The sequence below is a fragment of the Lagopus muta genome, chromosome 6 (assembly GCF_023343835.1).
Source record: "Lagopus muta isolate bLagMut1 chromosome 6, bLagMut1 primary, whole genome shotgun sequence".
Taxonomy (NCBI): domain Eukaryota; kingdom Metazoa; phylum Chordata; class Aves; order Galliformes; family Phasianidae; genus Lagopus; species Lagopus muta.
Window position 1 is genome coordinate 3800561 of NC_064438.1, and position 27060 is coordinate 3827620.

General features: G+C 39.9%; 1 protein-coding gene across 1 annotated transcript in view; it reads right to left on the reverse strand.

Moving 5' to 3' along the window:
* Nucleotides 1-26534, reverse strand: part of SLC17A6 (solute carrier family 17 member 6) — a 33887-nt gene extending 7353 nt beyond the window's left edge. The window contains exons 1-8 of the mRNA XM_048949312.1: nt 25968-26534; nt 22754-23006; nt 21888-22006; nt 6754-6868; nt 5009-5096; nt 4821-4907; nt 3843-3985; nt 189-338 (exon numbers count right to left, since the gene is read on the reverse strand). Of these exons, the coding sequence (XP_048805269.1) occupies nt 189-338; nt 3843-3985; nt 4821-4907; nt 5009-5096; nt 6754-6868; nt 21888-22006; nt 22754-23006; nt 25968-26053 (1041 nt within the window). The 5' untranslated portion in view covers nt 26054-26534. The remainder of the gene's footprint in view (nt 1-188; nt 339-3842; nt 3986-4820; nt 4908-5008; nt 5097-6753; nt 6869-21887; nt 22007-22753; nt 23007-25967) is intronic.
* Nucleotides 26535-27060: the final 526 nt, after the last annotated feature.

Genomic DNA, 27060 nt, shown 5'->3' on the forward strand with positions numbered 1-27060 from the left:
TGCTATTATTTCACACATAGGTGCTGGTAAATGGCCTAGTAGCCACGAAGGATAAGATCTGAAACCTACAAAGAACAACCACATGAAAATGCAGAACATCAGGGTTTGTTTTTTTCTACCTATAAATACTACAAATGTGACTGATTCTTGCTTAGTGAAGATGAAAGGTTCAGCTTGTTCTTACATACCTTGCTTATTTCAAATCCGAATACTTCCTCAAAGTAAGCAGGCTGACTAATAAGTAACAAGTAGAAAGTCCAGCTTCTACAGAAGTTTGCAACAATTATTGCATAGACTGGCATAGATGTAAAAAACTTTCTCCATGGAGTTTTGTATTTCTGAAACATAAGAAGGGGATACAGTCAATATTTTGATCAATAGTGAATATCTATCTCCCTTTTCTATTCCTACTTTTTACCTATTTTCTAGTAAGTTAATATATACACAATTCTATGTACTTGAATTCCAGTGACTTTAATTGTCCTGAAGTACATGCATCCACAATTGGATGCATTTTAAATCCACTTTAAATTTAATATAAAGACATAAATAAAAATTACACAGTACACAAGTGGGGAAACTCAGTGATCCTGATCTGTACCACAAAGTTCAGTTACAGATGCTGTTAGTTCTATAATGTAAACATGAATACACAATGCCCAAAACTACATTTCCTTTAAAGAAATCTGTATCTAAGGTGTTACTTTCACAAGTACAAGTGTGCAACTACATGTTTTTGGTTTTTTTATCCACATTTTAATCACATATTTTAATATGTAGAACTTGATCTCCAAAATTTGACTTTAGTTTCAACCAAGTCTCAGCTGTGAAGCTGTTTGGTTGATATATTTTGCTTTGTTTTATGACTCTTTTTAAATGAATTGTATAATGAAAAAAGATGACAGATGGGCAGAACTACAGTCCTGCTGAGTGGCAACACCTCTCTGTGAGCTCAGGGTTTGTTCCATCTGTGTTGATTCAAGTACAGGATCCAGATCCCAGTGAGTGTCTGAAAATTGCCTGAATATTGAGTTTTCTTCAAAAAAAAGTCCAACCCATTGGATAGAATCATAGAATGGCCTGGGTTGAAAAGGACCACAATGATTATTGAGTTTCAACCCCCCTGCTACATGCAGGGTCGCCAACCAGCAGACCAGGCTGCCCAGAGCCACATCCAGCCTGGCCTTGAATGCCTCCAGGGATGGGGCATCCACAACCTCCTTGGGCAACCTGTTCCAGTACTTCCTCACCCTGTGTGTGAAAAATTTCCTCCTAATATCTAACCCAAACCTCCATATCTCAGTTTAAGACCATTCTCCCTTGACTTATCACTATCCACCATCATAAACAGCCATTCCCTCTTCCTGTTTTTATGCTCTCTTCAAGTACTGGATGGCTGCAATGAGGTCTCTCCAGATCCTTCTCTTCTCCAAGCTAACCAAGCCCAGTTCCCTCAACCTTTCCTCATAGGAGAGCTGCTCCAGCCCTCTGATCATCTCAGTGCCCTCCTCTGGACACGCTCCAAGAGCTCCACGTCCTTCCTGTACTGGGGGCCCCAGGCCTGGGCACAGTGCTGCAGATGGGGCCTCACAAGAGCTGAGCAGAGGGGGATGATCACCTCCCTCTCCCTGCTGGCCACCCCTTTTCTAATGCAGCCCAGAACACAGTTGGCCTTCCGGGATGCAGGCACACACTGCTGGCTCATGTCCAGCTTCTCATCCACCAGGACCCCAAGTCCTTCTCTGCAGGGCTGCTCTCATGGGGTTCTTTGCCCAGTTTGTATAAACACCTGGGATTTCACAGACCCAAGTGCAGCACCCTGCACTTGGCCTTGTTGAACCATATCAGGTTTTCATGGCCCCACTTCTCCATCCTGTCCAGGTCCCTCTGGATGGCTTCCCTTCTTTCCAATGCATCGGCCGCACCGCTCAGCTCGGTGCCATCTGCAGACTTGCTGAGGGTGCACTCGATGCCCTCGTCTGTGTCGTCGATGAAGATGCTGAAGAGCACCGGTCCCACGACCGACCCCTGAGGGACACCGTTTTTGACAGGCCTCCACCCTGACACAGAACCATTGATCACAACCCTTTGCCTGTGTCCGGCCAGCCAATTCCTAATCCATCCAACAGTGCCTCCTTCACATCCACACCTCTCCAGCTTAGAGAGAAGGATGTGGTGAGGGACCATGTCAAGGGCCTTGCAGAAATCCAGGTAGATGACATCCATCACCCCTTCCCCATCCACCCAAGCTGTCACTCCATCATAGAAGGCCACTAGATTGCTCAGGCACGATCTGCCCTTGGTGAAGCCATACTGGCTGTCTCAAATCACCTCTTTATCTTGTAACAAAGCTTCTAGGAGGATCTGCTCCATGATCTTCCCAAGCACAGAGGTGAGGTTCACCAGCCTGTAGTTCCCTGAGTCTTTCTTTCTCCCTTTCTTAAACATAGGAGTAATATTTGCCTTTTTCCACTCACTGGGGACCTCACCAGCCATGATTTTTCAAATATGATGGAGAGCATCTTGGCAACCACATCAGCCATCTCTTTCATAACCCCACGATGGATATTATCCAGCCCCATGCACTTATATACATTCAATTGCATGAGAAGGACTTGGATTTATTCCACTATGGGACAGAAACCACTCCCCACAGTGTCACCTAGAGGCTCATGGTCCTGGTAGACATGGGAAACCTGACCACTCGTGAAGACTGAGGCAAAGCACTCATTGAGTACCTCAGCTTCTTCTATGTCTGAGGAAGCCAGCTCCCCATTATCTTTCATCAGAGGGGGAACACTTTCCTTGGCCTGTCTCTTTCTGCCTATGTACCTTTTGAACCCCTTCTTGTTGTCTTTCACATCCCTTGCCAAGTTCAGCTCCATCTGTGCCTTAGCTTTCCTAATCCTATCTCTATACATTTGGACAACAGCCCTGAATTCCTCCCAAGATACACAACCCCGCTTCCACTTTCTGTATATTTCCTTCTTTTCCCTCAGTTTAAGCTGCAGGTCCTTACACAGCCACGATGGTTGCCTGCCTTCCCTGCTTGACTTTTTCTGGGGAATGGAGAGCCATTGCGCTCTCAGAAGGGTGTCCTTAAAGAGCTGCTGGTTCTTTACATATGCCATTTGTATACTTATCAAATTATACTTAAGAACATCTTGAGAACATTTTCATATGAAAACTATACATTAAAAAAATATTGCCAGTATTTCTAATTCCCTGTTTTATCTAGATTAAAGTTTTTTTGCTTAGAGGAAATTCCTGAGGCTTGATAGCATGTCTCCAGCAGTTGCCTCTGTAATGGGGGATGTTCTTATGAATCTACTAGAATGTTCTATTTCATCTGGCAGTCTTTCCTTGAAAGCAAATACAGAGTAGACAGGATTTGCTATTTCTGATGTCTTGAGTTCCTTAAGGTGGTGCTATTCCTCTAGTTTACTTTTATGAAGATGAACACAATTCAGAAGGGATAAATTATGAACCACTTGAACTCAAGGTAGCATGAAAGTCTTAATAAGTTTTCAATTCCAAATGCAATTCTAGCTTTAGCTCTAGCTCTTTTTAAAAATGTATTTTACATTAGTAGAGAAAGACCAGACATGAATTCCATGACTGATCCTCTCGCACCTCTGTTCTTTTCATGCAGAAGCACTATTCACCAAGAAACCCTTCAGCAGATTTCAGATCATCCCTGTCCCCCCCCCCAGAAAAGTTCAATTGTTGTCTGTCTTAAAATATCCAACATACTACTATTTTTATGTTGATTCATTTTGGTTTTATTTGTTTGGTTTTTATTGTTCCTATCTCATAGGACGTAAGTGTATGAATATTCTTACTTCCATTGCACCTAGTAGGTTGGCACTCTCTCCAATGCTTTCTTCTATGTATCGCCTTTCTTCATCTGTGATTGTGGGATGCTTTGCAGGACTCTCATACGAAACCAAAAGCCAAAACATGTACCAGACTATACCAAAGCTCCCTTCAGAATGGAGAAAAAGGCTTTCAAAAGAAATGCACAGTAAAGTAGCAAAAAAAGAAAATATGTGGATAATTGTAACAAATTTAAATTGCAAATGTTGTTACTGCTTCTCTACCAAATCATTCTAAGAGCCAAATCCTGTAAAAAAAAAAATTCTGTAAAATGTGTGCAGAGCCTTGAAGACTTCTGTTTCATTTACAGAGTGACTTCACTCTACATGAATATCATTTATGTTCTAACATTAACTTGTACTATGCAATGATACAACTCCCCTTTTAGGTTACATGTAAATGATGGTCTGTTCTGCTTTAAGCCACTATTGTTTGATTACTGCACTACATCTTTTTTTTTTTTTTTTTAATCTTCAAAGGACAAGATTGTGGCACTGTTTTCAACATAGTCACATACCCCCTGAGTAGTTTAATAATTTTCTGTGATATTTCCCCTTAATTCACATCAATTTTTTGATTGAACACCCTTGGGCCATTTTTTTTTTTTTTTTTCCTATCAGTGTAATTTAATGTAGCAGAACTAATGTGGGTAGAGGGGCGTACTCTTAAGTTACAGTTCTGTAAGAGTGATGTTACCTCTGAGAATCTGGGTTTCTATAGATTTCCATAGCAGGCTGCACTACTACTAGAAGTGATGGTTTTTCCAGTCTTGTTTGATAATGTTGCTCTCCTTTAAATTCAGTTCATTTTCTTTTTCTCAAGACTGCATTTTTAGATTATGGAGACAATCCTGTTTTGGAGGGGCCTCTTCATGGTTACTTTTACATCTCTACATGGGGTAGAGTAAGGTCATGCAATACTGGAGTAAGATGAGAAGTGCATACCATACACATAGAACACCGAAGACCACCCCGTATATTGCACTAGAATCCCAGCTAAAGGCATTGCAATAACAGCTCCTGCATAGGAACCTACAAAACAAGATATATATGGATGAAAAAGTGAGGAAATTAAGTCTCAAAGTACTCCTAGGTTACGAATGAAAGAGAGACAAAAATGGAAAGTTACTTACCACAAAAGGAAGTGGTTGCTAACCTACTTCTTTCTAATGGGGGGGCCCACTTGCTCCAAATCCCATGGCAGGCAGGGTAGGTGACCCCCTGGGAAATGGGCATGCCACAGGTTAGATGATGCTGATCAATCAAGCAGTTCATTTTTCTTTTTTGTGTGAATATTTGTTTTAACACTGCTACAAACAAGGTGCTGAGAATGCTTTACATTCCTACAGCAAAGTCTGAGCATAGCCACAGGAAAACTTCAGTTTCTATTAAAGCTACAGTGGGTTTTGTTCATCTCTCCTGATCCATCTCAGAGGGCTAACGGTGTAGATACAAAACATAAATATTCTTTTTTACTCTGCCTCCCAGTTCCCAGGGCAGAATGGTGAAGAAAAAGAGAATACAAATGCACAAGTATCAGAATCAAAGGAGGGACAAAGGATGGCCTTCCAACATTCTAAATACAATTTAGCAAATAGAGTTTTCTTTTCCGTTGCTCTAAAACAACCAAATAAGATCAACAAGAGTTAAAAAATATGATATCAGAAGTAATTCACTATCTTTTAATGAACCTTTTTGAGCTCTTAAAGAATTGTGTGGTGTTTTTTGTTTGATCTAAAAGGAGTTACCTTTTATGTCTTTCTTCAAAACCACCCTTTAACTCACAATAGGAAAACTGCAAGGAAATCACTGCATCTTACAGGGTTGAAATTTTAGGAAATGTAATATGAAATATGCTGTGTTTTTTCCCAGAATTCGTGCTTGAGAACTACTGTGGTACTATTCTCTAAATAGTTATATACAGCCACTTTTCTCTTTATTTGATATTTTATTCCCTCTGAAACAGTAGGAAAATGTTGAGTTTATCACTCTCATGTTACTAAAAGCTCTTCAAATGCTTTCTTTCATTTTCAAAGATTTTATAACCAATTTAATGTGCACTTCAGTTTTTGTTACTTAAGATCACATCTTTTTAAGACTGCCATGATGTATTGTAATCCTTCCTCAAACAGTACTGCATGAGCACCTTAGATTTACCATTCCTTTCAGCAGTATCACAGTAATTAATGATGAAAGAGCTATTTTATTTTGTAGTTAAGCACTTGCATCTCTTTTTCTCCTCAGTGGTCAAGCACAATTATGTCCAAGCAAAGTACTTTTCAGGATTTCAATATTTATACACTTATAGTGCACATAGAACTTAAGTGCAAGCCCTCTAACTTCCAGGCATATTCTGTACCTTCTTTTTGAGTCTGAATAAACAATAAAGTGCATAAAATAAAGTGAGCTTGCACAGCCCTTGGGGAGAAAGAAGCAGGAATCTCATGCCTAAAGTCTGAAGTAAATTTAGAGGACAAGCTCATTCTTTTCCCCTCTTCAATCACTGTAGAACTCAAATTGATTTCATCAAGAATCTGATCAGAGAAGCTATGAGAGGTCAGAGTCTATGTGAGAATCTTCATTCATTATTACAGATTTAGTTTGCTGGACAGCAAATAACCACTGAGTATAACAGCAGTGCAAGGCCTGTGCAGAACAGGATTTCAGTAAAACTTCAATGTTAGTTCTTGCTGGCTTCTCAGCAAGGGGAAGCTTTTGTAATTTTATAGGTATAGGAAAATCAAATTGCTGTAATTGTAAAAATTGTAACACTGTACTAAAAAGTCAGGAGTAAATTGGAAACTTTTTTCCTCATCAAATGAGATGATTGCTGTTTAAATGCTAATAATCATTTGCCAGTAATTTTATTTTTTCATACCTCTACAAGGCCCTGCAGGATCCTGACAAAGATGACACACCCGTAATGCACCCTGGCTGCAGATGGTATCAACATGTTGAGGGAGGATGTCAGCAGTATAGCAGCACCAAATACTCTGCAAGGGTGGAAAAAAAAAAAAAAGTAAATGAAGTAACTTCTGTAATGTTGCGGAAGACTTATTTCACAGATGTTCACATACCAACACAAATAAGTTTAAATGTATGAAATTTACATAGGGAATATGCTAACTGCTGGGCCGGATAAGCATCTGCTTTCATTTGGTCTTATAGTCTGTGTGATAGCACTCAGACCAAGCACAGACATGCAGATATCTATTTTGCCTAGTGTCTTGAGTAAATACGTCTTGTGTAATCACACCTGTATCCTACTCTTTATACTGCTCCACTCTTCCCTAATTTTTACTTTTCTTTCAACCAAACCTAATTTGATTCTCTAATATCTGGAGAAATTAGAACTCCAAATGTTTTGTTAAAACAGGTAGCTGGGCATTAGGGAAACTCTCATAGGTGCTTTAATCATAAGAAAGTGGCAGCACGTGTTCACTACTTCTAAAGTAGAATCCCCTCTTATAAATGCCAAAGCAGCAGGAAGAATTTCAAACAGAGATGTAATGTTCTTAAACACAGGAGCATTTTCCATGGGGAATGAATTATCCTTTCTGTTGTTTTTCTCTAGGGGTCACTTACTCATAGATTTTGACTTTGACAGCTTCCCAGCAATTCTGTTGTTTAAAGTACATTAAGAAGTACAAACATGAAATGAACTATCATTTTAAAAAAATCCACTTTAAACTGTCCATTTTCTTTGTACAAAGTCATGTAGTGCTAAGAAAAATCCTGAGTATGTGTTAACATTGTGGTATCTGATATGGAACTGATTTGACAGAGCCCTCATCTGTTTAAAACTACAGCCTGATGCAAACACTTAAATAGCAAGCTGAATATATTCCATATATAAAAGTTTGACAAGTAAGAAATGGCAGCCATACAGAGAAACACTGCTTGGCACTTAAAGGAAGCTTCATTAAACAGCTTCAAACCTGATCTCACTGTGTTCCCTGCACTCTGTATCTGATGGCAAACACGACTTAGCTCTGTGTGCAGCTTCCTCCTGCCTTCATCTGGCAGCATGAGCAGTGCATTTGCTGGGCCTGACTGTTGTATGTGTTTGTGTCAGCAGGTTTGGCCTGACTTTGGTCATTATTCTTAATTTTTATCTGTTAGTTGTTCTTTTGTAGCTTTGTGTCAGTGCGTAGCCTTGCTAGAGCTAGTATTAATCAGCACAACCCTTTTAAAGTCACTGTTCCTAGCAAAATCATGTTAATATAGAACGTGAATTGTTCTCTTTATAAGGATGAGATCTTCGAAATTGTTATGTAACTGTTTATTCAAGGAAATTTAGTATAGTTTTTCACTTCTATATCTGGAATCTGCTTCTGTTTGCCACAGTTGAAAGCCGTGTTTCCTAGAATTTCTTTGTTCTCATGTTCACTAAAAAGTAGCTGTTTCCTTGAATCTGTTCCTTCCAGAAAATAAAGTAAAATGCAATTCAGAGAATGATCTGAGTCATGTATCTTCCAAACAAAAGATCTTGCCTGTATTAAACACATAAGTACTAGTGAACATTCAGTTACACTGAGGATCAGATAATAGAAGAACTCAACAATGTTTCTTGAGAGTCAGCTTTCTCTCAGAGCCATGCTTTATCAAAATCTTTCTCAAAAACAGATCCGTAATTTTTCTTCCAAATAGCTATGGAATTGAGGTTAGCATAAATAAGAGTTAAATTTATGATTCTTGTCAGAAATGTCGCTCTAATTTGCATTTGAGAAAAAAATTAGAAACTACAATTTTAGTGCGTCTGCTGTAGAAAGCCTATTTCCTCTGTAACTCCCAGTCAATGGCAGATGCATCTTTCATTTGGTTTGCATTTCTTTGCATTTCTCAATGCACACTCATAAATAACATTAGTTTTTTGCCTTCTTACGTTTATTCCCCCCCCTCCCCCATTATAACTGAATCCTTTTTCCTAATGAAGTATTGTGATATGCTTCTGCTTTTTTTGATACAGATTTCCTGTTTATTGTTTTAAATATCTCAGCTAGCTATATTTATAATGATTTCTGGCAAATAAGAATGCATTTCTAAGGAATTTTACTCTCCCACACACCAAGCCCCTGAATTGTATTATTTCAGTTCTTACCATTTTGTTGCCTTTATTAAGCTACTGATTTTATGACTTGTTTACATTTTCTCCTCATCCTAACTACTCAATCATCTGCATAAATCTGATGAAAAAGGTCAGACAGATTACGTATATGTTAAGCCATGTTTTTCTGTAGGATCCCCGTGTTTCCATAACAAATAGACACGTAGTGTTCATAATTGTACTTACTGCAATTGAAAATGATTACGTTTATTTCTGAACAAACATGATTCTCTTTGAAATGAGACCAGCATGCAAAGGGACAAATATTCCTTCCTATCCAACACTGCACCATTCTTTTTATACGTGTATGTGTCTGTCCTCTTAATATTCTGGTATCATCTTGAACAGATCAACATGACTCTCAATGGATACAGTCTTAAGCTACCATGCCTTCCCACGCATTCCTTTGGCCATGGCTTCTGCAGTAACATGGACTTGTGCTGAAGGCTTTATATGTCAGGTACAAATATGCCAACATTTCTTAAAGAGGAAGCCAGATCCTGCTGTATTGTACTGAGACCAGCTGAGGAATTGCAAGTAGCTGTGCTGTTGAATTTTCGTTCAGAGGTGTCCATAAGCATTTGTTTCATGCTGGGCATGCTCTAAAAAACACAAAACATATCTAAATTCCATGGTATAAATTAAGAGCTTTAGTAGATTTAAGGCAAAATCTGGGAAAAACTGCAGCAAGCCACAGAGATGGAGCAGGCCAATGACAATGCCATTATTCTCTGCCTTGGCATTAGGAGGGAACTAAACTGTTGTGATATCCCTTCAGCAGCCCCTGGATAGGAGGGAAAATTTTTTTCTGATCCCAAAACAGCAAGTGGTTTAAATATATAGAAGAATTTATCCGTGCACAAAGGACAAATTAATAAACATGGTAGTAGTATGTCAGGGAGGAGGTAAAAATGTAAATCCTAGCCCACAAAAGTGACTAGAATCCTTGAAAGAAAGAATTATGCTTTGCTTATCTATTTCCATTTCTAGACTCAGTAGATTCAGTCCCAAAAGACAGGATCTAACATTGAACCTCAGTGTTTTACTGACAAAAGCATTATACAGAGGTTGTGAGCTGGGACTTGGTCCTTCTGTAATACAAGTAGGAGTAACAGCAAAATCATATTTGACTAAGAGACATTCAGGATGGGAACAGAGGAAGGAAATGACTCTGACAAGTCAGGAGAAATACTTAGAATGGAATGAAGTTGTGGGAAGAATTAATCTTTTTGATTTTCAAGCCAGTTGGCTCATTTTCCTCTTTGGGGAAAAACTAAAGAGAAAGAAATGCACTTATTTTCACCTCTGGATTTCTAATCTCTATGAAGTCGCACTATTCACATCTGCTTTTTTCATGCAATCCATATTACATGAGCATTCTGCATGGAAGCGCATTATAGATTTGGTTACTTGGTTGAAAGAAGTGTCAGCTTATAAACTGAACTGAGAACAGTGGGAATACAGATGCTTGCCAAATGCTGAACACCAGATGGGTGACATATTGGGTTACGCATATGATATCTGAAATTAAGGACTCCTGGTTGGAAGCATCCTTTTACCCAAAGGACTGGGAGTGAAAATTGCTCCAATGACTCCATAAACCTAGAACTCATTTCCCATGTGCATGGTAGGACTCAATTCCCCAGCTGTCAGAATCTAGTGCATTTCATTGATGTCATTCTTTAATGTCACTGAAGATTTAACATTATGTCTCCTTATTCTCAAATAATTGTGGTCTACTTTCATTAAAAATAAACTATTAGACAAAATAATATGTCAAATCTAAAGCATATGGAGTACCTTAACTAATGTCCATTCTTTAAAAAAGGAAAAACAGATAGCTGTGTATGTTCAAAATAGTAAATTTAGCTATTTATTTCAAGAAGAAGGTGCTTTAAGACACTTAAATATATGCATTATGAATGAGTTATGAATGTCACGTCATTAAAATCCCAAACAATTAAGGAATAGTAAATGCTGGTCACCTAAGACTGCAAAACAAGATGATGTATGCTTGGATGGAATAAAATTGGGAGCTATGAGTGCATAGAAGGTATCACATCAGATTTCGTTATAAACTGAACAAGTTTTCAGTGACTTTACTGGAACAACCATCAAGAACAATAACTGAGTATTTTTCACCTCCAAAAAGTCAATGATCATCATTTCACCTAAAGCCTCTCTGTAGAGTAAGAAAGTTTGTTGTTGTTGTTGTTGTCATGATTTCTTAGGGGATCTTGAAGAAGTACAACATTCCATACTGCTGTGGTAAATTAAATCCGTTGTTCTGATTGAAAAGAGAAACCTATGGAAAATAAAGCCCATATTCCTTTTTGTGATACACGACCTGTCTACTTCACAATTTTACAATAATACTGATCACATTATAAGGACTTGACTTTAATTTGGTGAATTATTGGTATTGAACATTTTATACAAATTATTATCTTCTCTTTTAATGCTGTCTGAACTTTTTTAGTGGTTCAATTAATTGCTTTTAGCACCTTGAGAATATTTCTTTGCATGGCTTTTTTGACATCATCATGGATGAGTTAGTATGATCACCAGTATTTAATGACTCTTCATTGATGTGAATGCTTTCCCATTTTTTCCCACAGTCCTACGACAGCTAAGCCAGTAGTAACTGAGCACAAGTCTTTCATATAGGCAATTCCTCATACAAAATCCAATATTTGGCCACTAACAAACACAGAATGTTTTTCCTGGTCTTAGATGAGATCCCTCTGTTTAGCGAGGATGTAAAACTAAAGAGGAGTGAAAACATGAACATTTCTTGAAAAGCTTTTCCAGTGTAGCCTAAAAATATTATTGCCATTTCCTTCCTTACAGAAAATAATGTATTATGTTGATGAAAGAAAACTTATTTTATCAAACATATATTAAAAGAATCTAGGTCTTAATTGTCAAGAAAGAACATCTAAGGACGTGTGCTTGTCTGGGAGAAGTCCAGAGCAGGAGCAGCTCTGGCAGCTGCAGCTGTTTCACATAAATTAAGTTTTTTAGACTATTCTATCAGCTCAAGATTGCTAAAATTTATCTTCTGCTCTGACTTCACGGACTGTCATCTTTTGACAAACCTCCTACAAAGGGCCAGCAACAAAACATAGAGTTGATTATGCTATTTTTTTCTTTCTTTGTTTTTTTTTAACAATCCAAATAATTTCTTGTCTGTGGGGAGCTACAAGGCTGGATATTGGATTAAAACTTTTTTAATGTTTTTATTAGTGAAATTTTTCAGCAAAAAATACAAGAGCTGGCTGGAATGTCTGTAAGCATGCAAAGATTTATCAGGATCATTTCTTCTGCAGATCTTGCTAGCAATGACAATTTATCTTTATCTTCATTTTTTTCTTTGAGTTATCTGTATGTTCAGCCACTGTATATTTCAGATTGTTGGCAGCTACTTAACACTCCCTTCTTACAAGGTGTCTCTCCAACTATATTAAGTGTGATGGGGGTCTTCTAAGACTTTGATATAGAGCATTTTGAGGACTCAAATTTGCTATAGCTTGATCTGCATGTTTTGAAGATGAGCGAATTCCAAAGTATTCCCAAGTCTTTTAGTAGAATAAAAGGCCTGACTGAGCCAAGTGCCAGAGAGAAATGCCGTGTATAGATTAAGCCAATGTCTGTCAGGAATATGAAGTCCCTTTTTGACCTTCTGCCTTCACTGAGTTCCATTATTACCACTGGCACATAGAAGTCGAACAAAGTCCCCAAATACTTCTTACGAAGATCCATTTGTTCTTCAGAGATATATTTGATACAGAATGTTTTTTTGTTTTTTTGGTGTTTTTTTTTAAGACTTTGGCACATGATGACAGCATCTTGGTAATTGATGCTGGATGTAAACCCTCCTGGGCCATTAAATTCTGATCAATGCTCTTCCCAGCAAGTGGATTACATCATCCTTTCATAAGCAGATGAAGTTCCAACTCAGAAGTAATTAGCATGTGCCCTACTTATTTTGGAAGCATTTCCAGCTTGTTACTTCCTACATCTGATAGGTATCTTGCACTCATGTTGTCTTATTTTAGCAGTTCTCATATCTGCTGTCTAACCCAATAGCAGTCCTATCTTCTTTCTTTTGCATCGCTAAGCAAGCTGGGCTATCTCCATCCCATCTTCCTTTTCTTCATTCATTTGATCACCCAATTAGCCCTCTCTCTCTCCTGTTTGAATTCAGCTGGGAAATCTCTCAAACTGTAGTTTTGTTTTACAGCTCATTATACCCATATATGTCAAGATAAAACTCAGACACATTCCTTCTAGCTCATTAGCTTTGGGTTGGCTTGCTCTTTAAATATGTAATTTGCTAGATCATGTTTCAAACCTAGGCCGTCTCATTCAAATTATCTTACTGAGTTCCAGGCCTTGGACTGTGATTCATAACTACCTCTCAATTTAGAGATATATAATGCAGTTATAAAATAAATCATTCATGTTCATACTTCAAAATATTTTATAGATCTGGCAATGTATAAACTCAGAGGCTATATTTGCACTGCCTGGTGGAGTGTTTTCTGATATAAAGACTAAGTGTTATAGATGACAATATCCTCACTGCTTGGGTTAAATGTGGATTCTTTCAGAGCAAAATGACAGCGACGTTAATATTTCTATGCAACAGCCTCAATTGCATTTTGTAGCATGAAATCCAGTGTTGATACTGTATTGGGCTGAAATAACAAAGCAGGTAGAAGTGATTGTGGATACTTGTTGGGAAAAGTGCCTGGCATTATCTATGCTGTGTAAGAGAGGGCAAGATTTTCCCCTCTGAAAGGTTATGAGGAATCATACATTCAGCAGGGATTCTGGAGAATGAAGACCTGGGATAGAGCTGGAAGAGAAGTTAATTAGCAATACTGACATATCTGGATGATATCTTCTATTCTGTATCCAAATAATTCAAAAAAATCTGCCTCTTGTGGACTTGTAGTAGTCCACTTAGAGTAACACATGTTTTTCTCAGCAAAAAAAAAAAAAAAAAGAAAATAATAGTTTAGCCTATAATGCTAATGATAAATACAGAGCTTCCAAGCAAATTTCTAACACTGTTAATGATGATTTGCTTACTTCTACATTATGTCAATGTAAAGAGTGCTTGTACTAACTTCTGAAAAAATTGTTTTTATCTGTATTATATTGTGACAATTGTTTGTATTTTTCCAGCTGTTCCAGCTTCAGTGGTTACCTTCTAGACTGCAGACTGTGAGTAGTCAATTTGGAATATTTACATTACTTATGTGTATTCAGTGCGTACCTGCCATGTCACTTGCTCATTCCCTCTGTAAACTAAATAACCTAAGTAATCCTGATAATATTTCTCTTACTCTAGTTATCATTTCACTTCATAGTTCATGCTGATTACCCTCCTTGGGATATTTTCTACTTCAGTTTGCTTATTTGATATGAATTAAGTGAAAATGAACCCCATACGGGCAGACGTTCTGCAATGTTATATCATCATTTTGGCTTATTTCTAGCACTGACTCATTTCTGCTTACTTTCTTAACCTTTCTACTGTGGACATATTCACCTTAAATGTCCACCGTGACAGTTCATGGCTCTATGAATGATAGACAGAATGTAGTGGTTTTTTTCTGAATCAGGTCCTTCGTTTGCATAAAATGACATAGGGCTAATGAATCTGGGATTATGCCATGAATATTAGAGTGGTCAATGAACTCAGCTGCCTAGCAAACAGGCAGAATAAGCTACCTTTAACATTAGGGGGGAATGCTTATTCCCAAGTGCCGGTCTTTGGCTGAACGGAGAGAATTGAGAGAGAACATGGAGAGAATTGCTTATAACCAATCTATCCAGTAACAATTTGTGGCCAGAAGCCATAGTACAGCAGCTCTATCTATCTTTTTAAAAACATGATAAAAACAAGTTACTTTCATTCATACACGTGTAGAAGGGAGGAGGGGGATGTGTCTGTGTGCCTTTCATACTAAATCCTATTACAAGCCTTTCATGAAACATTAATATGTAAAAGCCGACCTCCCGTCATCTAATCTAGTATAATAAGGGCTTGGGTACATTATTAATTTTTGTCACACATCTGAGCCCCCCTTTTATCAACCAAAAACCCCATCCAAATCCCTTGCTGCATCATTACATTGTGAAAACAGCTCCATCATTCATGACAGAAAAATGGAAAGACCCTGAGCCATATGGCAGAGGGAACAGCAGTACCAGCCACCCAGAGATGGCTCTCCAGTCCCCTGCTTGCAGTAACTGGTGCTTAAAAGACTCTGCAATGCAGTAGGGCAACAAAATCATCTCATTTGGGATTTTTAGTATGGGTTTTTTTGCATTTTTTTCTTTTTTTGTTCAGAATAGCTGCTCTGTCTGGAAACAGACAAACCCAACGCCATTGTCTGGGACTGTAGCCCAGTTAGATCTGCATGATTTTGAACTGAATCATCTCATGTCTTCAGAAGTTCAGAATTTGGCTCCAGTCTCACCATTCTGTGGTTATGCACTGAGAAAACTGCAGCATATTATGTCTACCTATGGCAGAATGTAAAGATGTGTGGTTGCTTGCTATTTCAGTTTATATGTTTTGTTTTGTTGTCGTTAAGACTAAGTTAAGGAGAAAGATATTATGATTTCAGTGACACGTTAATGACAATGAAAATATTTGGGTCTGAGATGAAATGCTCTGATGTACAGTTTTCTGAAATATCACTCAGTCTATTCATGAAAATAATCCTACTGGATTATGTGCTGGGTATGAGGTTTTAGCCCTTGATAACAAGATGAATGGCACATGGAAAACAAGAATTTGAAGAGAGAGTTTGATTTTTATGTATTTTCTTTCAGATTGGAATGTGACAATGATGAAGAGTTCAACAGAGATGAGAGATAATTGAGTTGTAGAGAAATTACATTAGAGAATTATCCTTAATGTGGATAGTGCCAGGATTTGTGGTTTAACAGATAATGGGAAATACCAGTCATTATCATGGAATTATAAGGCAATTCGTTATATATTTCTTTAACTGTCATTCTATTCTGCTTTCATTAGGTCTATGTGTAACAGAGTTCTCATGATCAAGTATATACAAGTTAAAATAGTCAGCCAGCATTGCTTTACCAAAAAGTCTGTGATTATTACAAATCTCTTTTTGAAACACTATTTGGCATCTACAGTCAAATGTGTTTATATTCTAAATATGTAACTGCACACCTGGGAATGAATTCCTGAGCATGTATAATCTAACAGTGAGCCATTAACTTCAGGGAATCATTCCTGAATAGCAGCAAGTATGTGTTTAACCTGTTACTTTGTAAATCAGTGAGGAAAGATTGCCACAACATAATAAGGCTTTTGTGAGGACAATGGTTTAATTACAGATTTTCAGTATGTCTTTAAATTGTTCTTAAAGGGTATATCAGAAAATATGACTGGTTACTTTCAACGTTGCTCTTTATACCCCCATTTATCTGGCTGCTTCTTACTGATTCTTGTTATATCTTTCAATCTTTACATCTTTTTAAAACAGACATTTACATCCAATTTATTTTTTTTTTTTAGTAGAGCTATTTGCATGTTTTATAATCGAATTATTTCCAACTATTTTATATACTGACACGCTGAATACATAGTTCCTGCTATTATTTCACTTTATGACACAATATTCTATTTTATAACTACTTCTGTGACTCTCCTGTAACCCATTTATGATTTTTTTAAAAAACTCATATTAATACTCTTACCCAAATTACTTGCAACAATCCACAGTAATTTCCATTGACCTAAATACACTGACCATTCCAAAGACAGAAAAACACATAGGATTATACTGACTTCCTTACAAGAGGATCACATAGAATAGCTTAAAATCTCACTCAGCATGACAGCTTTCCAGAGCTTTCTCACTCCCTGATGGAGTGTATTATTTTGTGTATTATGGACATGTATTATTTTGAACAAAATCTTTACCAAGTGATCACCAGTTTGCCTTATCCATTTTTTTTACTAATGAGCTTATCGGTGTTCCTGAAATGGCTGATGAAATGTGAATGTAGCAGTAGGTGTTGTTTAAGGACTGCTTAGCATTATGATAGCAGTAGATATGTCCCTGGACGTTACTTGCACATTAATCTCTTCATATTAGTCACACTGGTAGAGTATGACTAGCCTAACTGCAGGCATTCACTTGGTTGTGAAAAACACAAGAAGGGGCTCCATACACTGCATTTGACTTGGGCAAATATCCTGGTAACCTGGTGTCTTATACAATATACAGGCAGAGAAAAGCACATTCTTGGAGACAGAACATCCCTGGAATTGTTTTAAAGCATTTAAACATCTTGGCCATCATGTTCCATTTAAATCAAATACGCAAATGAAATTTGAAGACTACCAAAGCACTGATTCTTTTTTCTTCCTCTTAATAAGAGGTCTTCAGCTACTGAGAATTATTCCTTTTTAAAAATTTGTTAAGAAGAGGCAAAGTCTGATTAACCCCAGCCAAAGTTATTTTAATGACTTCGATAGAAATTAAGACTTAGTGTGTTTAGAAGATTGAGGGTTTCATGGTTTCTATTCATGACATAGTAATTGCATGATGATAGCCCCTCTGGAGAGAGCCATTCTCATGCTCACATGCAAACCTGTAGTGTAAAAGCATTAAAATCGGACTTGTGCTCTTAAATGGCATTATCTGGCACTGTGAGTAACAGCTCTGCTAATTACCTAGTTTGGATACACTGTATTAGTGCATAACAGTTGAGTTTACATGTTTCCTTGCACTTTTTTGAGGGAAAAATACCTATAAACAAAGCAAAAATATCTCAGGTTCTTCTTACGGAAACCCCACTCAAACAATTGAAAATTCACTGTGACTTTAGTGAAAAACACAGCACCGAATCCCCTATAATCTCAAAAAATACTATCACTTTTTATTCATTCTTTTGAGAGAAAACTTTGATATTACTAATCAGAATGCATTGTAATCGACAAGCATTTATCTTACTTTGGAGTTGTTCATCTGTTTTTGACCCTACAGTCTCAGAAGCCCTGAATCATTGCTGGTTTTGTTCTTGATGAATATATTTACGTAAACATCTCTACAAAAACAATTCTACTCTCATTGCAGAGCAATATGGGGAGAAGAGAATTATAGAATAAGGCTGTACATAAATTAGTCTGTGAAAAACAACCTCAATTAAATACAAACTGTGCTGGATGCTTTGTGACAAAACACTTTCTCAGAGCTCAGAGCATATCTCAGTACTTTCTGCTATCATTATGTAATGCTTCCTTGATGGCAAGATTCATTGCTGATTGACCTAGAGAAAAGATATTGCTGAAATAAACCCTACAAACAGATTTCCACATTGCACTTCCTTTGTTCCTTCAGCTACTGTGGCTGTTTGTACATTAATTTTGTTCCAGTCCTCCTCTGCAAGAAGAGTTCTCCAGCCTTGCAGCAAAAGGAAATCCTCTATTTCTACACATGACTGAAGAGTCACAAGTTTAAAGCTTCACTTATTGCAAATGAGGGCGCACCTGAAGCCCAAATCCATGTCTTTTGGAATGTGCTGAATGTTCCTTCTTTCTATGGAAGTAAACAAAGGTTGACAGGTTCACTGACCTGGGTTTGTTTAGTCTCTTCTTTCATGTAATTAGTGATAGAACTAGAAGAAATGGCCTCAAGTTGTGCCAGGGGAGATTCAGGTTAGATATGAGGAAAAATTTATTCTCCAAAAGAGTGGTCAGGAACTGGAATGGGCTGCCCAGAGAGGTGTTTGAGTCACCATCTGCAGAAGTGTTCAAGAAACATTTAGATGTTGTGCTAATGGATGTGATTTAGTGAGGAGGTATTGGTAGCTGCTGTACAGCTTATCTGGATGATCTTGGAGGTCCTTTCCAACTTTGATTCCCTGATTCTAAGTGCCACTGACCACTGGCAAAGTAAGTGCTCAGGAGAAGTATTTCTCTGTGCTCTCTGGAATTTTACAAGGTGGTTTTATTTGATCACATTGGTTCTACAGCAGCATAAACCTTCTATAATTTATACCTAAAATAAAGCATTTTCCTAAATGCTTTACTATAGCAAACTATATAACAGACTATAACAAAATTGTCAGTGATGAATACTAATTGAGACCAAAGCTATCTACAGCAAATTTCTGAGAAACTCCATTTACTACTTAAAAATCTGTAAATCACTGTATGTGTGTAAATTGCTATATGTGATGTGTCAGAAGTACTGGGGGCCTATGCATGGTAAGAGCAATGGTTCAAAGCAGAACAGAATGTCTGTGCAGCAGGAGCCTTGAGTTCTAGTTAGCAAAGAATCTCAGTTAAATGCTACCCATTTACAGGCTCCATTGAAAAGAAAATATATTAGAGAGTTCAGAGCTCAGTGTTGCTAATTCTTGATTGGCAGGAGGCATTTTAAAATAAGGGTGGAATCAAAACAAAAGGTTTCAGCCCAGCTTGAAATGACTGCCCTGTGTGTAGAAAGGTTTACTTGATACCACTGGAGGGTCATTTCTTCTATGTGTTATGTCTTAGTGACACTTTCATGTTCTATCAACCCAATCTCTATAATTGGTTCCTAGACTGAATCCTAATGTCGAACAAACTCAGTCCTGTGCACTTTGCTACTCCCTGTTAACCAATAAAGCTCACAAAACACACCTTAACCCTCTTCCCAGTTTCCATCCTCGAGACTCTTGGCACTTGGGAATCAGTTTTTCATTCACACTATCATCTTTTGATACAATAATTATTTTTTTCCACTCTCGGGGAATGAATTACTCTCCCTCTTGAAAAATCTGGATTTTTTCTTCAACTAAGAACTGTTCCTCCTAGCTTGTCTCCAATCTGGAGATGCTATCGTAGAGACTTATTTTTTATGTGGAGGACATCTGACATTATATTTTCTATATAAATTCAAATTTGCCCTTAGTGCGAAGGAAGCTGTTGATTCACAAATTCAGTGATGCTTAAAATAATTTTTAAAATGTCTTGTCTGTCATCCAGCATAGTTTGAATGGATCGGCTGAGGCTGAAGAATATATAAAACAACAGAACTTTACAGCTTATGATGTGATATAGCTTCTAATGGTACTTTAGGCTCCCTGACTTCTTCTGATGTGGGGTTTCTTGCAAAAGGTATAGACACCAAGCTTTGCACCTTATTTTCAGTGTCATGTGACCCTACAGCAATCCCCTTCATTTCAAGCTGAATATATACAGATATCAAAATCTGTAGCAGGGTTTGGACTCCTTGATGTGTTGTTGTTCCAGCCACTATATCTAACAATCCAAGTCTCTGTTCTAAGCCATTTTTTATCTGCAAGCTAAATAAAAGTCACAGACATCACCTATATTTTACTGTTTGTAATTACTAGCAGCTAGTTCCTTTAATCTGTGGTTTATCTGGTCATTTCCTTCGTTGTTGTTTCAGAAGCTTTCCATGATGCTAATAACAGATCACAAATCTATGAAAAATTGGGTTAAAATATGTCCAGTTGAGCAATTAGAACTGGCCTACCTTTACTGATGTAAGTGTAAATATCCATAAAGAGGAAGAAAGCTTGATTGCCCAAGGTCAGGTAGAACGTGTAAACAAACTACTGAGATTTCTTGGGACTCCGTGCTTTTGTCTTGTAAATCTTTGTAGCTGCACCACATTAAATCTGTATTGATTCTAATTACTGACATTACTAGGGCAAACAAGGACAGGCTTTTGTTTCTCTGAGTCAGATTCGTCAGTCTTAACTCAGGTAAGACTTCCATTGATCCTGAGAAGCTAGGCTCTGCAAAGATGCCAAAAAAGCTCGAAGAAGGAACAGCTGCCTAGATGTTGATTGCTATTCGGAATAGCCTCTTTATATTTCTGAGCTATTAACAAAAAGAAGGCACCTGTAAACTCACAGACAATGCATATCCCACTTCAATACATACATTGCATTCTGGGTTCGTTTATCAATGGAGGGTTATCTCAGTTACAAAGGATCTGTAATGTAGATATCTGTCTAAAAGGCATTCACCTTGGAGAGAGTATTTTTGCCATAGCTCCCCTCTTTCTCAAACAAATACAGGCCAGCTTTCTTCCCAAGCAAAGTGTCTCCATCAGCCTATGCCTACCTTTGATGTTGCACACTTCTGAGAAGAGATAAAGGTATATACTGCTGATTTTAGTATCCATTTACACTTAGTTTGTTATGGTTTTGAAGACTGGCACTAGGAGCTTTGCTGTGTCGTCGACCGATGAGCCTGGGGCATTAAGAATGGATGTGAAAGCGTCATGTGTCTTGAATACTCAGCGGATCTAATTAACAGGTAGAATCGCACCCTGGGTGCTTGAAAAATGGCCAGACACCATAGAAACCAGTCCTTAAGTCCCCGCACCATCTGCACTTTCTTTTCATTGTGCAAGTCTCATGGAAACGTGTTTTCGACCATTCTACGTTCGTTTGCGTTAATGGAAAATTCCTGCCGATGGTTTTCTTTTTTCACAGGAGAAAAAAAAACGAAAATTCTTTCGGGGAAGAAAATAATGATCTCTCAGGCTTTGAGGAAACAATGAATCTTTGAACTTGCCTCTGAATGCGGCTCTTTAGAACAGCGCTGCCACAACCTCCCCGAGCTAATTTGAACGAGAAAATAACGAGAAAAGAAAAAAAATACGCCGAGATCCCTCGCGAAACCAGCGAGCAGTTTGAGAGGGAAGGTGGAAACAGCCACTTCTCCTGGTTTCCTACTTTCCTTCTTTAGAGCTCCTACATCCCGGCCGGGCGGAGGTTTTTTCGGGGCCGCCCCGGGCGGGGAGAGCGGAGCTGAGCTCCGGGCCAGGAGCCGCCCCTTTGTCCGCCCCCGTGCATGAAACTGAGGAGATTTAGGTCGTCGTTACCTGTTGGCTGCCAGTCGGGACGAGATATACCCTCCAGGGATCTGGGTGATAATGTAGCCCCAGAAAAACGAGCCGTGGATCATGCCAACCGTCTCAGGATCCCAGTTAAACTTCGCTTTCTTCCAGAGCCAAGGAACCGGGGAGAGAAAGAAAGAAAGAGAAGAGGAAAGCTGTAATCGTGCTAGATTAAAGAAAGTTCCCGTAAAAAGCTTCACCGTGCCGGTCGAGGCCAGCGATGGCACCCGGGACAAGGAGCTCCTGCTGCATCCCCTTCCGACTGGATCCTCACCGCACCCACACTGGCCACCCCCCGGATGGAAGAGCAGCAGAATCGTGCAGACCCCCACGGCAGGGATGACTGTGGGCTCGCTGTCCCGTTACTCGTCTAGGTGTCACACAGCCTCTCGCCTGCTACGCTCTAAGCAGATTTAACACGGCATTTAACGCCTTTTCAATGCAAATTCTTTCATCCTGCTTTATCAAACACTCCTGCATAACCTCCCCGTTTACGTTTCACCCTTTTACAGTCGGTTTATTCGGTGTGTTCCTTTCCCTATATTTATTTCACGAGATAGCTGCGTTTTCCTACGTGATGTGCAAAAGGAAAACGTATCTGCCCGCTCGTTTTAGCCCCAAACGGCTTTGCGCTGGGAACTACAATTGAAAAATAGAAATAATTGGCAGAAATGATTTATCTTTCCCCAACGAAGGTTTCGGGCTACCAAGGGCGGCGGGAGGCGGGCAGAGCCGAGGGGCGGCACGGGAGCATCCTTGCGGCGGTGCCCGGCTGCCTGCGCTGAGGTGCCTGGTCTGAAGCTGGGAAGTGCACCGAGAGGGCATGAGAGTTACGAGGGAAGGATTCCCACCTCTTTAATAATTTTTCCTCCTCGGTGTATGGTGCTGTTATTGACCATGTCCACGATGGCCACTCCCAAGTTACATCGGATCCCGAAGGAAATGCAGAATCCCAGTCCACTCATGATGGCAATGATGTACCTCCGGGGCAGCCCGAAGCAGGTACAGTCGCAAAGCGGGGCTTTCTTCTCGGGCATTTCCATGGGCTTCCCATCTTCCGTCAATTCGATGGTGTCCCCGGGCTTCTGCCTCTTCTCTAAGACTCTGACCGACACAAGAAGGGAAAGTCAAGCCCTGCCTCCCCACTGCCTGAATGCGCAGCCACCTCGGGTAGCTGAAGGCTTAAGTTCACAGCCCCCCCCCGCCCCTTCGGCTTGCTTTAGATGTTTACTCCTTGTTTTCCGTTCACCTTCACTTGTTCTTCAGCTGTGACCTGTGGGAGTCACGATTAGTCATGCCCAGCTCCCTTCCGCCCCGCGACAGCCCGCTGCAGAAACCCAGGGAGGAGCTTTAGCTGAGAATTGCTCATCTATCATTAAAGACTTCTGCGTAAATATGTAGGACACATTAAGAAGACATCATCTGTAGCCACTGCGGAGGCGCCATGTTGGGCAGCCCAAGAAGTTGAGCACGGAAACTGGAACGGTGTTCTGGAGAAGGTTTTATTCTCCTTCTGCCATATAGAAACACCAAGGGGGAACGAGCTCTGCGTGCATTTTGCTTCTGGATTGGAAACAATAGAAAGAGTACCAGAAAGGGTGGGGCGGCGGTATTGCTACTTATTTTCGATTTGCAAAATGGCTGGCACATGCAGTGGGAAATAAATAAATAAATGACTGTCTTTAGAGAACTGACGACTTTGGGGAAGCCTTTGTAAAGATCGTATCTACTCAGCTAGGGTTAGGTTTCTTTCCTAACTCAGCTCTGAGCTCGATCTCACCGTTCGCACTTCCTTGGTTTTACACGGGAATCCTATCAGACCGAGAAATCAATGTGCAGGAATCTGGAGGGTGCTGGCCATTTGAAGCTATGTCGAATCAACAGAAAAAAATACCGAATCATGCTCCTCCTTCTCCCCCTACCCACCCCTCATGCCCCAAAAATAAAAAAATAAAGAAAATGTCCCAACCCCGCAAAAGATTACTTAGCAAATTCTATCTCTTCTTTGGTGTAAATCTTTAAAAATACCGAGTGGATAATAAAAGATATCGGATGTATCAAGCTGATGCTCCATGCTGAATCTCTGAATCTTCTTTTGCAGCAAGCGAGATATTGAAAAGACAGAAATATTAACGGCTTTCATCCTAACTCCGTTCTTACCGAGGAGCGAGTGCTCCATTTCCCGACATTGGGCTCTATCCTGCCACTGCCCTAACCCCCGCCTTAGGAGTGTCTTCTCACCTCAGACATTCTCTTCGGAGGAGCTGCTCTTTGAGGTTAACTCATCCGGCTAATAGGGCGCTAACAATTAGCAGAATTAGGCTCAGATTGTTGCCTGTGCTTTGAAGCAAATGGGAGACTTTATCCCGTGGTTACTCGGTTGAAATCCTAACGATTTTTATTTGCCGGGAGAATTATTTCCGTGCTTTAATACTGCATCGTTTCTTATTGTCTTAAATTGCGAATACAAGAAAATCCCCCGGTTTTTTTTTGTTAAAAATTCGTTTGTGCGAATAAAAAGATGCACGAATGTCTTCCCACTAAACGGGAATATCTTCCGGAAGACGTTAACATATAAGGGAGGTGAAAAGTATTTGAATTCCTAGAATCGGAAATAAAATAGGTCAATCCTATGCCTTGGAGAAAAAAAAAACAACAAACCAAACAAAACAGAAAAAAAAATGAAAGAGGTAACTGGATAATTTATTAATTAATGGAGACTTCAAACCGAGTTTTACTGGAAAATACAAATGCTTTCTCCATTACTCACTGTATGATAATACAAAAAGCAGTAGAGACCGTTGTTTCATTTATGTTTTGTGGAATCCCTTAGGGGAAAAATAAGAAGTTTATTTCCTTAAGGACATTTTGAAGCAGTTACTCCGGATTATCAATTAGTCCTTTTTATTTTTTCTCAGAATTTAAGATGATATAAATGCAGGATATTTACTACATCGCTGTTGGCTTCGGTTTTGCTTTTTTGCTTTTCAAAGCTGTACTCTTTCCACTAAAATGAACATTTCACTTTTGTCTTATCATTTCAGTAACAGTTCCCTTAAAATGGCAGCAGAAGTTGTGATTCATGCTGTGGAAGAACCTTGTGCTTGTGCCCAATACTGCCGCATAGGCACGGAAAAAAAGACTTCTACATGACCTACAGTAGACAGATAAATCCGCAGTTAGCTTTAATCCGCAATTCGAAACAACGCTGGGATAAGTGTTGGCACACGAGAAGATCCAAAATACATTGGAATTTCACAGGCTATACTCAAACGTCCTAGAGGTCACTAAAGTCACTAGCTTGGATGGGGCACGATGTGTCAACTTTAGCACATACCCTTTTAAATATGCGTGGATTTGTGTCTGTTTTCTGTCTATACAGATCATGAAGATGGTGGAAATTTGTACACACAGGAACATGCAGGCATGCCTGTGAGTTTAGCAGTTACAGTCGTATATCACTTATAAGACAAGTGGATGCTTCTCAGTGCAGACAGATAAATAATTAAACACATCCCTCCATACGTTTCAGCCTCAGAATTAAAAAAAAAAAAAAAATCATTTGGACATCAATTATTTATACATATCCTTGTTTATCTTCCTCTGACGGTGGATTACACAAGGGCTAAGACTAATCAAATCTCAGAAAGATTATTATTACTGAATTATTACTATTATTTAATTATTGGTGAAAGCAGTGATAAAGGTCTTGTGAGCACGTTTCAGAATTAATAAAAAGCAAAGACAAGGGGAGCAGCTCTCTGCTGAGTATGGTTTCTAGATGGGATCCTGTTTTTGTGTGAGAAAGATGGGGTAATCTTTGGCTACATATTCACTGGCAGCATCCACGAATCAGATAGAGAAGTTACAAGGGTGCCATATTGAGAAGCTTCAGCAATAGTTTCCAGTATCCAGATTACACCGGTGATATATAAACAGCTCCCAACCTCTCCACCACTAAGCTCCCCAGAGCACACCTATTCCACCTCGACCAGCAGCTCACGATTAACAAAAGCTTTCAATTGTTTCTAAGAACTAGAGTTCTCTAATATATTTTAGTCTTACCTGTAGAGTTGACCAAGAGATTTTCCGGCAAAATTTTTCAATCCCTCCTTGCCAGGGGTCAAAATCCTTTGTTTTACCGACTCCATTCCTGCAGTGATGCTCGCTGGATTCTGTTCTGCTCTGGATAGGGCACTGCTACGAGCAACGATGGTTCATATTGGTTTAATCCCTTAACTTTTTCCCGTCATTAAATGGCTATCAGTGCAGCTCCGAGTAAAGGGAGAGTGAGAGAAAGCGTGCGCGCGTGTTTGAGAGGGGGAGAGACGGCGTGCAGAGCCTGGGGGGGGGGAGGAGGGGGGAGAGGGCGACGGAGCGCGCCTGTGTGCGGCAGCGAGAGGGAGGCTGAGCGCTGCAGGCAGCCCCCGGCTTTCCCAGCAGCGCGGAGCTGCGAGGCACGGTCAGAAAGTCTTCTCGGCCCCGTAAGCTTCAGCGGTGGCGGGCTCGGAGTGTGCCATAGCCGGCTGGGAGGGGGTGGAGTGCCCCCCGCGGGAGCGTTGCAGAGGAATCGTGGTTTGGTGCCGGAGGTTTCCCCGGCTGTAGAACGGAGGGGGAGGGGTGCGATTAGCCCCGGTAGGCAGTGAGCAGCGCGCCCGAAGCTGAAGCGGTCGGAGGGCTCTTGGAGCGCCGGTCCGCTCCGCTCTGCTGTCGCCCGCCCACGTACGCAGGTCGCGCCCTAAGGCGGCGGCGAGCGGCACCTCAGCGCCTTTCAGCACCTCGGTCAGCGCCGCGTCCCACCCTCTCCGTTCTCTTCAGCACCGCGGACAGCGCCCGGCCCCGGGCAGCCACTGGACGGGGCCTCGGGGCGCCGCTGGGCGAGCGTGGCTGAGGCCGAGGTGGGGGGAAAGGACCGGGCCTTCCTGCTGTCAGCTGCACTGCTGGGGAAACGGGGCATTTGCTGCAAATCATAGAATCATAGAATGGCCTGGGTGGAAAAGGACCACAATGATCATCCAGTTTCAATCCCCTGGCTACGTGCAGGGTTGCCAACCACCAGACCGGGTTGCCTGGAGCCACATCCAGCCTGGCCTTGAATGCATCCAAGGATGGGGCTACAAATAGTATAGCTCTTGCTACAAATAGCATATATATTTAT